Raw genomic sequence first — 12,308 nt, forward strand, 5'->3', positions numbered from 1 at the left:
TTTTTATAGGTATGCAAAGGTACTGTGAATTAAAGCACTTGAGTTGAAATGTGAGATTCTGTTTTTAGTTAGAACAGATTAAAACAAGGGAATTAAATGGAATAAATGCAGTTGTGGATAATCAAACATCCTGAAACCAGCAATGCGCTAAGACTGATCTGAATGTTTCTTGCACCAGTCAAAGGGCTAAAAGCAGTTACTTGGACACGTGGTTAATAAGAACCCCTGATGGGTCATATTGCTGCATATTTACCTCTTTCATTTTACATTATTTGATTGTAAGATTTGACATCTGTTGTTGAACAGTTGCTGCTTTGTGATGCTATGCTGAATCAACAAGAAGTGTTTCACTGACTTTTTAAAAACCAGACTCTTAAATCCTTCTACTTGTTAATAGGTTAATGTGTTTAAATTGTATTCCTCCGTCTCTCTCTCTGTGGACCTGTGGCGAGGAACTGTAAGCAGGTTGCAGGTCAGCAGGTCAAATCATCGGAGGATCCTGTCCAGTGGCTTTAGCTGCCTGGTAAGTGAACCAGGGGGGAGATAGATACTGTCAGTCATTAGCCAGTCACTGCTATTGGGCTTGATCAATCCCTCATTACTATTCTCCTCCAACCCCTCACCCCCACACCACCTGTCAGAGGCATCAGCCTGGGTTGAGTGTAAGGTTAAAGGTGCAAAGGTTCAAAGGTGTGTGTAGGAGAGGAGGTGTCAATCATTCATATATTTATATATTTGTTTTTCTCATTTTGCTGCCTTTTAACCAACACATCTGAATATTCCATCATCTGTGTATGTTAGGCATATTTTTTAGCTGCTGAATTGAGTGCAATAAAATGACAATATGGTCAATGATGCTCATCCTAGTTGTTGATTTCATTTCAAGAGCAGATATTGTGATAAAGAAACTGATGAAATGCTGGGGAAGTTTCAGACAGTAGGCCAGGTTAAGAATTGAGGACTGCATGGTGTTGTTGGTACTAACATTTAAAATAACCAGGATGTAACCTGCCACGGATTCAACTTAAGTACACAAACAAATGTCTGCCATGTTCATGGAATCAATTATTGCTGGATTAGTGAGTAAATATAAATGTTTAACTCAGTGCTATTAAATTAAAAGTTTAAGGTCGAACCAAAGCAGACAAATACTGTACGTCATTCAAGACAAAGAGTGTAAAGACTGATGTTGCCTGTCCTGGTATAACTCCACCAGATGTTATTTTTTTGAAGATCACATTATTGTTTATAGTGTGACAGTGCTGGTAAGTAACTAAGTACATTTACATTTACAAGTACTGTGCATTTTTGAGGTAATTTTGCTTTCCTTGAGTATTTCTAGTTTCTGAAACTATAGACTACTCCACTACATTTCAGAGGGTAATGTACTTTTTACTCCACTGCATTTATTTGTTAAATTTAGTTACTTTGCAGAATTAGATTAATGATACATGATATGATCAACAAAGAAATTATGATGTTTTGTAATGGATAAAGATAAAACTTTATCAATCCCATAGGGAAATTCACGAGATACTACCTGACAGTATAGTAAAAATTCATTACCAGCTGCAACATTAAAGGGATGTTCATATAAATGCATCAATAGATAGAATTCAGTAATATACATTTTTTTTTAAGTGGGCCATTCTGCATATTACGTTTTCTACTTTAGGTATGTTTTGATACTAACAGTTTTGCAATTTTGCTTAACACAGATCTTTTACATGTAACAGAGTATTGCTACTTGAGTAAAATATCTTATTACTTCTTCCATCTCTGATGTATTTCATCCACTATCTGGTATCTGTCTCTTGTTTCCTGTAATCTCCGCACTAATGCTATCTATTTGTATAAGACATAAAAAACCTCCACACCCCTTAAAGAAAAAAGTATCTTGCTGTAATGCTTGGCACTGAACATATATGAAATGAAGATAAGACTCTTTTTTTTCTTAGTTAAGTGTGATAGTGATTACAAGAGGAAGACAGACACAGTTGACCCAAGAATTCCTTTTAATGAACAGAAACCCAGTCGTGCCAGATCACGATGACACTTTGTACTAGCTGGCAGTTCAGAATGCAACACTGGAGAAGACAATGACAGTACATGTTTTTGTTTATCCCTGGATAATTAAAGAACCAAAAGTCAAGGAAATTACAAAATGTGTACTTTTCAATGAAGTACAATTGAACAATGAACATTGAACATTGATTTACACTCTGTTCACCATGCAAACAGAGTGCAAACAGAACACACACGACAGTAGAGTTTCCACTAAAAGGGTTTGTGTTCAGTCTCTTTGAAGGAGTGGCCTGGTCTTGACATTCTGTTGGGGATGAAGTAAGCCAGAAAAGAAAAGTCCGACAAGAGGGGAGGCAGGTTACAAGAGAGGGAAGGAGGGGGCAGTTACTAATGTTCTTTGAGGAAGTTCAAGGCACCAGCACAACTCTCATAGTGTTGGTGTAACCGGAACCTGGGCGCCAGCCGGTCACAACAATAGCAACATCACCAGACTTGAAGAATTTGTGGTGCTTGCCTACAAATAGAGAAAAAGAGAAAAGAGTTAGTGGAAAAGCAAGGATTCAATAATTAGATTGTGACCTTGTGACTCTTGTCAATAAGCTAAATGACTGCATGTCTCTTAGTCCAATAAAAATGTAACTAACTGTACAAAAATAAAACGAATAAAACAAACATCACCACTCACCAACTTCCAGGGCAAAGTTCACACGCAAGTCAACGTCCTCGGCCCAGACGTCGTTGGCAGGCTTGGTGTAGAGCACAGGGTAGATACCGCGGTATAGGTGGGCCTGGCGGGCGGTCTGGCCACAGCGGGTCACAGCAATGATCGGGGCACGGGGCCTGTACCTCGACAGCATGTGAGCAGACCTGCAGGTAGAAGATTATTACAAATCATTATAATAAAATGTAGAATTGAAAGTATATTGATGTTAAAGCCAATTCAAAACATGTGTGCAAAAACTTAAAACTGCAGTGAATGATTATTTGGCCACGGGGGAAGTGGAAAACACAACACTGACATATCACCTTTTAGGTTGATATAGTAGTGAACTTCCCACGAGCAGCTACTTTGCAACATTATATCATTCATTTGAAGATGTAATAGTGTCCAGCTGTTCAACATAGTCTCTTTAGCAGCTGAAAATATTGCTGTGACCTGAAAATGACCTAAAAGTAGTCCTTTGATCCATTGTTAATATGGAAATATTAATTATAGGTGCTTTAATTAGGCCATTATCATGAGCAAATCCCTTCAGCTGACACACCTTCTGTATCATGTGTTGAGGAATGAACAGGGAGTTAAAATTAACTTGTAAAATGTCAGGGTTCAGATCTCAAAAGGTCACAAGTGGAGCACAGATTGTGAGTGCCATAATAGTTGGCACACTTCATATGAGCCGAGGGCTTGTGACAGGGAGGGAGACGAGGCAGAGGGATAAAGAGAATGTTACAATGCACCAGTTTTTTTGCTCACAGTTGGCGCTGTGTAGAATATTATGAGTCACAGCTTTACAGAGGAGATTTACAGTGTGGACTTCTTCTTTTTGGAGCCTCACCTGCCAGACTTGGTGAGCACGATGATGGCGCTGGCGCAACATTTGAATGAAGCCTCGACGGCACCGATAGCGACGGACTCTGTGGGGTCACGGGTCAGATGAGAGGTGCGACGCAGCTCCTCAAACAACTGCCTGTGGAACATGGCGGCCTCTGCTTCACGGGCAATCTGAACATTTGGACAAAAAAACCAAAGACAAAAGTAGTGTCAGGCTGCAGTCACACAGCCAGCGTCAACTGCAAGAGTTAGTTAATATTATAAAGGACAAAATAAAGGGGCAGTTAACCTCAGTGCAGAAGTCTTCATACCTGATAGCACACTGAGACAAGAAGCTAAACAACAGCGACGGCCATGATGTCCGGGGATGTTGTTGTGCACTGCAGATCCTCAGACACATGCTAATTGAGTAATATGAACACAAAGTTAAGGCACAATGCAAGAAGACTGCAGATGGATGGAGGGAGGAGGCGGTGCAACAAGGATACACAAGCCAAGTTGAACAAATACTAAACAAGTTGTTAGTTAAACCCAAGCTGGTACGAGTGATGTGCTTTCATGGATGGTTATGTCGCAAATAGGTAAAGCTATCAATGGTAATTGTTTATTATTCCTGATGTTGACCCTGCACCTTTATTATATGGTGGTAGTACAATAAGCAGCTCCAGGTTTGCCCATAGAGGGTACTTATGTAAAGTAGATAATGCCAAAAGTAAAAATCCATTAAGTTACCATGACAAATGTGTTGCTTATTCATGTCAGCTTTTGTCATTAATAACATTGCTGCCTGTTAGCCAACTCTCAAGAGTTAACAAGTGTTAGAGGGCTTTAATATTGATAATGCAGGCTTTCTCACAGCCTCAAACACACAAACAGATGAGACACGCAGGTGCTGCAGTTGGCATGTCAAAAAATTTAAAAAATGGGACCAGTCGGAGGTGCTCTTACCCTGTGCTGTGTGCGGACGGCCTCCAGAGGATAGTCTCCCTTGGCAGTCTCACCACTCAGCATGATGCAGTCATTGCCGTCCAGCACGGCATTGGCGACATCACTGGCCTCAGCTCGAGTAGGGCGGGGTTTCTTGGTCATGCTCTCCAGCATCTGAGAAAAAAAACAAGACTTTCTGCTACACTTTTCTTATTAAAATGTTTTCCACAAAACAGTCTTCCTACTGATGTCACACCTGTGTGGCACAAGTGATGGGCTTGCCGATCCTGATGCACTTGCCAGTCATCATCTTCTGGGCGATGAAGACCTTCTCTGTTGGGATTTCAATGCCCAGGTCTCCACGGGCAACCATGATGCCATCACTAGCTTCCAGGATTTCATCAAATCTATCAGGAAAAAAATAAAAAACATCAGTTAAACAATTCTCCTAAGATTTAGATCTGTGTGGATTCAAGTGGTAATTTATGCTGGTAATTTACCCACCTGCGCACACCCTCGTGGTTCTCCAGCTTGCTGATGATCTTGATGTTCTTGCCCTTCTCACCCAGCACTTTCCTGACAGCTTGAACGTCAGCAGCCTTACGGATGAAGGAGGCGAAGACCATGTCAACACCCTGCTCCACACCAAACTCCAGGTCCTGAATATCCTTCTCAGACAGAGCAGGCAGGTCAACTGCAGCTCCAGGCAGGTTGACGCCCTTCTTGCTGCCCAGTGTACCACCATTCTCAATTTCACACATCAGAAAGTCGTTGCCTTAGGAAACACAAAATGCAGAGTAACTTAATTTCCCCCTTCAGGCAGAAAGTTTAAAGCCAACTCTATGATAGATAGACAAGATGAACCACACAGATGATTGTTTGTGTGCTTACCAACTTCTTTAACCTTGAGGGAAATCAGACCATCATCAATGTAGATGTGGCTTCCGGTCTGCACAACCTTGGTGATGTTCTTGTAGTCGAGCCACAGAACTTTCTCGTCACAATTATCCTTGTACTGGTCGTCCAACGTGACCTTAATGGTCTCACCCTTCTTGAGCTCAACTTCAGCAGTACCGCTCTAAACAAGACCAAGAAAAGAGAGCTTGTTCATTGGCAGGATGAAAAATCGCTGCATGAAATCTTCAAACAATTATTTGTGCAACAAATCAAAAAAGGCCTCACTGAAGCCTTGGTAATTTTGCAAGAACTTACGCCCTTGATAAGTCCAGTCCTGATTTCTGGTCCCTTGGTATCCAGAGCAATGGCCACTGGTCTGTAGTCAAGAGATCCTGGACCGAAGCTCTCAGTTGCATCACGGACATTCTTGATGGTCTCGGCATGGTACTGTATGACGTGGGGTGTACAAAAGATGTTATCACATTGAAAACCTCAAAAAATCTAGAAGAAGCATACAAAGCAAAATAATTTACATTAGTAAAGTCATAATAACTTCTTTCATTTAGGTGGAGAAAAGGTTATCTCGAAATGTCTAAAATTCTTGAAATGGAGATAGTACAACAGGTGGACAAACATAGTCATGTAGTCACAAAGACAGCCCGGTTACATAACTATATGCAGTAAACCTTGAATGACAACTGCCACACAGTTTTAGCTGTCAGAGATTACATGAATAGTCATCTAAATATTTTATGCAATAGCCTTTAAAGCAGGATGTTTGACAAATCTAATAAAAACCAAATACTTTGGTGCCCGGATAGCTCAGTTGGCAGAGCAGGCGCCCATGTTTAGAGGTTTACTCCCTGAGGCAGCGGGCCTGGGTACAACTCCGACCTGCGGCCCTTTGCTGCATGTCATTCCCACACTCTCTTTCCCCTTTAATTTATTCAGCTGTCCTGTCAATGCCCCCCCCCACACTTCATGTGATGGCCATGTACAACTGCTACATTGTCTGTCCACAGCTATGAATCTAGTAAATGTATACTAAAGGCAAAAAAACTGAACAAATTTAAAGACTAATCTGCACAGGACTACTGTCCTCAGTCAATGATGATTACCTCACTCTGGTTTCACTAAATGCCTTCTACTGGCACCGTTGCTGCAAAGCTGTTTCAAGACCTATTTATAGTACTGACAACTGGCACACCATTGAGACAGAGGTCAGATCTCTTTCGCTCTTTTTGTAACAAATCATATTTTCCCTAAGAGTTGTGATTTCCTGGATCTTGATTATTAATTTGTTGGAGCTGAAAACCTGGCTAAAGCACAGACTGGACAGACAACAACTCTAAGAGTTGAGATACTTTGGAAAACAGCACTGCTTAATCTTACAGATACAAATATCAACTGAGGGCATTCATACTACAGCTGATGATAGATTTGAAGGCTAATCCGCTTAGGGGACAGTGAAAAAGGTAAAGAGGCATGACTTTTAAAGGCGAAGGGTCAGTAGTATAAGATCAGCCAAAGAATTGGCTGTGATGCAGTTGGCTCGTCAAATCTAAAACCATCACACAAACGTGGTACTGAGGAGGGCAAAGACAAGCTCATAGATCACATTACAGCCACAGACAAGAGTAATGTCACACTGACGGCTGCAGCTGTAAAGGGCAAATCCACTCTTAGTCATACAAACTCTGTAGACTTTTGAATTGGTGTTTCTGGCTTTGATGACCACTGGTAAAAACCTGCTGTGACATCACCCTTTGGGATTGTATAGTGCATCAGGCAAAAAAAATTGAAGTAATGTTTCTGAGATGCAAATATTTAAAGAAAGCATTGCATTTGCTGAATATTTCTCTCTGCGACTCACTTCATGTGTGCCATGAGAGAAGTTCATTCTTGCAATGTTCATCCCAGCCTTGATCATTTCCTTGGACATGTCCACAGATCTAGAAGCAGGTCCTGCATCAAGACAGGTGAATAAATACAAAGCTAAATATTATATTTCTAAGATACAACAAGATATTCTTTATTGTTATGAGTGTGTAACAAGAGATGAATCAACAAGGTTTGTTAATGAGTCTGACCAATTGTGCAGATGATGCCGGTGTTGCGAGACACAGCAGGTTCAGAGTCAATGTCCAGCAGGCACATGTGCTCAATGAAAGTGTCTGCCATGGCAGCATGCATCTGCTGGGTGTGGATGATGGAAGAGCTCATATCCTTTGACTTCGACATGACTGGATCTGTATTTGCAGAAAATGCCCTGTAAAGACAGAGGAGGAGTGAGATGATCGATTAGAACCTGACAACTCGACCCCTGACATGTTTTATATGTTAAGTATTGTTATCATTGTATTTTTGTATAATTTAACTTGACAAATACTACATTGATTGATTGATGTAAGAGTTTTTTTTCATCAGGCAGTTCAGTTCAGCTGTGATCTAAATGGTGATGATCAATAAAGTATCTATCTATCTATCTATCTATCTATCTATCTTATAGGATGGTGTGACCTCTCCAGAGTGACGGTGCAAACTGACCCAACAGCCTGTGCAAAGAGTAACAACTACAGTATGTGCCTGTCCTGACTGCACTTTCCCACATTCCAGCGGGCGTTTATGTGCCGCTAAAGAAGAGGAGCTGGTCACTTGACAGAGGCTAAAGCTAATTTATATCTGAAAAAAACATCTGGGAAAATTATCAATATTACGTGGTAAATGGACTGTGTTTTTATATATACCATATAGGAGAAGATCAAAGTCACCTTAGCAGGCTATTTCTGAGAAATACAGTACAAATTATACTAGATATAGAGTAGTAATGTGTGTGTGATAAATGAGTAAGCGGTTATACTTTAAGCAGCTATTTATTTCATTAAGAAAGAAAGCTTTCTCAAAACATGCAGTTTGAATAAAAACTAATTTCTGTATCTGCACAAGAAGCAGAGCAGAGATGTAATGCCAGAGCATGACACAGATGAATACATAAAACACATACAATTAACAAATAAATCAAAGTTAGAAAGCTGTGTTGGACTTGCAGTGTGTATAAAGGAACTGTATGTGCAAACGACTGCACTCTATAGATACAGTTTATTTGTAGCCTATATTTGAAATTATAAATACAATTTATGCATAATTATTATGATGATGTATAACTTTAAATATATTTATACGTGATGTAGAATTCTTCGAAGTAAAAGTTTCATCAGTGATTGAAATCAGTCAAATTTTTTACATTTTCAAAAACTTGACGGGAAATTATAATTTGATTAAAACATTCAGGTAAAACTGTTAAACTAAAAACGGTATCTCTTTCTTTCTCTCTCTCTCATTCTCATATAGTTGAGTCTTAATGCTGCTACTCACCTACTGGGTGAACTTTGCATGGACCAAGACGCCACTGGTTCTGCTGGAGCGACAGATTTTATCCCCTTCACCAACCGGGACTACTTTCTTGTGTGAACAACGCCCGGTGTCACAGGATATAGAGCGCCTGTGTTCAGGCACAATGCTTTGACAGTAGAATAATTAAACGTATGTTTTTCACACAAAAGTTGTTTTCTATAGGGCTACTTAAATGCCACATCCATTGATAGAATTTCAAAATAAATCAGAGAAACTGGACAAATATTGAGGAAGGATACAGCGCAGGTTGTTCGCCTTGCCAATCACAAAGCTCTCCGCTAGTCCAGCTGAACCTGAGCCTGGGTCGTCAAATGGCATGGCGCTTCGTCATGAATGTGGCCTTTTCACTGCAGGCATTTTGACATGTCTTAACATCACTTTTCTGTTCTTGTGAGGACATTTGCTGAGTGCAGAAACACCAGGCCACAAATATGCCAGGACTCAATGTTTTTTTTATTTTTTTTCATAGACCCATTTTTTTTTTGTTTTAATTCTTTTTTTAGTTAAATTTAACAACATTATCTCTGTCTGTGTTTGAAATCCTTTGTCAGTTGCACGTTATTTTTTACATTCCTCAAGTTGTAACAGCCATATTTATTCTGATAATTGAAGAAAGAATCTTTTTCTACACTATTTGTTACTATGTAGTCATTGGATGAAGAAGGCTCAGGTTTGCTCATCTACTGGAGTTGTTAAATAAATGTATTAAAAAGAAAAATAATGGGAAAATAATGTCTACAAATTTTCATGCCCTAAAGCTAACAAGGTATCAACGTTGCACAGTATTTGATCTATGTGTAATTTATGATTCTGAAATATAATCTTAGAATGTGTGAATGCTGTGAGCCTTCAAGAGGTCTAAATCTGACTCCACACTGACTTTCACCCTCCTTCCGTCCATGTACGGTCCAGATACATGTACAACCCAAAGATGGATTAAGGTCGTAAAGCCACTGGCTGCAGAAAAATGCCACAGTTTTCACTTCACTTGTGCTTCAACTGTATGTGTTTTGAACCATTTACAGCATCACAGCAGTAATACATTGGTAATTGTATTAACTTGACATCAACGTATATGAATTGTCTGAGCTTACAAAGTACACTGTTAAACAGTGCAGTTGGTTTGGATATAATCATACAGGTCAAAACTAGTTTTACGATACAATGAGTAAGAAGTTCCCTTCTTATTTCACATATTTTTTACAAAAATTACCTTTATCTAAGTTTATACATTTTCAGTTTTATTATCTGAATGGTATATAAACACAAGTGGCAAAATGTACTCAATGCAGTAGGCGTGCATATTAAATCTGTTTCATTTTTGAATGTGAACACGACCAAATGCATTGTGGAAAGGAAAAGGCTGCGTTACTCTGCAAAACATTCAAAATAATTGAAGATGTTTGGAAAAACAGCTTTGTGAACACACAAGACTAACCTAGTTAAAGTAAAAAATAAGTATCAAATCTGTGGGAAATATTTGTTAAGTTAAATTGACAGTAACATTCCACAATCACTATTGGGTTTTAGTACACAGTATGTGTTTGGAAACAATATTCATCTGGGTCTCTTTCTCTCTTTTACTTTCTCTTTCTCTCTCTCTCTCACTCTCGCTCTCGCTGTCTCAACAACAGCTCTCTCTTGTGGACAAGTGGTTAAATTGTCTTCTGGATGAGTGTCAACCTGCAGAACAACTAAAATGTGCTGAATTATGTGGAATTATTATCTAACTAGTCTATTGTACATCAATAAGGCTCTACTTGAAAAAATACTGACTCACTATAGTAATTACAAATTGTAATGTTACTTTAACTTGAGCTGCACCAAACAAATTGCAATTAAACCACTCCTGTTGAAATGTTTTACAACATTATACACAGATGTTCACACAGAAGTCCTTTAATAATTGTCTTTACTGTGATGTGAAACAAATTTGGATGTTTCCCTGAGGTTGGCTGTTTGGTGTCTACAACCTTCTCATCATACTATACATCTATGTCTACAACACATGGAGTCGATATTGTATAGAGCTGGTTGCTATGGAAATGTGATCCCTGTATCGTTCACTGTGAATCTGTTTGTTGTTATCTTGTGAGCTGGACAGGTACAGCCAGGTACATTAGGTGTGTAGAAAAGGGAAGGGGTGGAGCAAAACACAAATACTGCACAATATAATAGAAATCAATATAGCCTGCAACAAATGCATTTGTGGAGCTCATAAAGAGTTTTGTTCCTTCTACAATATCCTGAATGTAAGATTGTGTGTACTGGCTGTGAAAACAGAAATGCCTTTGGTACAGTAAATCTCAATCTAACAACTGCAGTGCCTGAGACGTGTTGACTCACCTCAGCATAAATTTCAGATGCTTTATGTTCTTACTGTTCATGCACTGCATTGATAATGCCAGTATACAGTGTAAAGTACAGGGGTTCATGCTATTGTATCCACCCTCTATAAATAAACACCACCATATAAAAAACACCTACTCATGTCTGAATTGATTACTGATTAATACTTGTTGAGAGAAGACTTGCACAGATATGTAGTCCTAGAAGTGTCCAATCTGGCCAGACTATAGAGCAGCAGGCGCCTGCTTACAAGGGTAACTGTCAAGGTTAGACTGCAGCACAGCAGACAGGAAAACTTGTACATGCCAAACATATATATCATTCTTCAACTGGCCGCAAGGAATATTTGTTCTCATCACAGTCTTAAAACTCATTCATGAATATACAGTACATGGCTATGCATGTTTTTTTTCTCCTCTTTTACTAACATGACGGAAAGGATAGCACTTATACATGACAGAGATAACATCAGTATGTATAAAAGCGTAGACTAGACTAGACCTGGTGTTGCAGGTCTGGTTCTCAGCCTCTCGTGTCTCTGGACCAGGTTCAGCTGATCTGGCCATCAGTGTTTGAGCCAATGAAGTCTGAGTCTGAACATGTGGGACTTCCTGCTGTTCAAAACTAGAGGGGGAGAGGATGACAGCCAACCCAGATAGTCAATATTCAATGTTCATCATGTTGTTTGTTTGATTGGAATGTGTGAAATCTCAAAGTTTTCTCAGGAAGGAAAGGTAAGCATTTTTTTTGGGCTTGATGCCACTAACGTCATTTACACATTATTACCAAACATGTTCCGGTCTTTTGAATGATTTCATTTGAATGTGCAGTGATGATGCTAAGATTAAGTAATTAAGAATAATCTTGGTAATGAAAATATAGTTCAAATTGTGAAGAAAGTACTGGCCGTTTTATATACTGCAGAGGTAGCTGAACTAATTAAGTCACATGTATTTGTCTAGCATGGTGTTTATTTGTGCCACTCACAGTGGAGGGAGCAGAGACTGTTGATTGTTGCTGAAAAAATTCCTGAAAAAATTCCAACACCAAAATGTCCACCAAAGAAGAACTCATAAAGAAATACATCCAAATAAACAAAGACAAACAGGTTTGAATTGCAGAATCCCAAACACATTCCGCTTTT

At 39.3% G+C, this 12,308-nt stretch overlaps 1 protein-coding gene across 1 annotated transcript; it reads right to left on the reverse strand.

The window, feature by feature from the left end:
• Positions 1-1,997: 1,997 nt before the first annotated feature.
• On the reverse strand, positions 1,998-9,017 carry pkmb (pyruvate kinase M1/2b). Its single transcript, XM_034880107.1, has 11 exons — positions 8,777-9,017; positions 7,492-7,670; positions 7,275-7,366; positions 5,717-5,848; positions 5,396-5,582; positions 5,009-5,279; positions 4,761-4,911; positions 4,526-4,678; positions 3,582-3,748; positions 2,711-2,892; positions 1,998-2,539 (listed from the first exon to the last, which is right to left on the reverse strand). The coding sequence occupies exons 1-11, from the start codon at positions 8,794-8,796 to the stop codon at positions 2,433-2,435; spliced, it is 1,641 nt and encodes a 546-aa protein (XP_034735998.1). The 5' UTR covers positions 8,797-9,017; the 3' UTR covers positions 1,998-2,432.
• Positions 9,018-12,308: the final 3,291 nt, after the last annotated feature.

This window comes from Etheostoma cragini, chromosome 8, assembly GCF_013103735.1.
Source record: "Etheostoma cragini isolate CJK2018 chromosome 8, CSU_Ecrag_1.0, whole genome shotgun sequence".
Lineage (NCBI taxonomy): Eukaryota > Metazoa > Chordata > Actinopteri > Perciformes > Percidae > Etheostoma > Etheostoma cragini.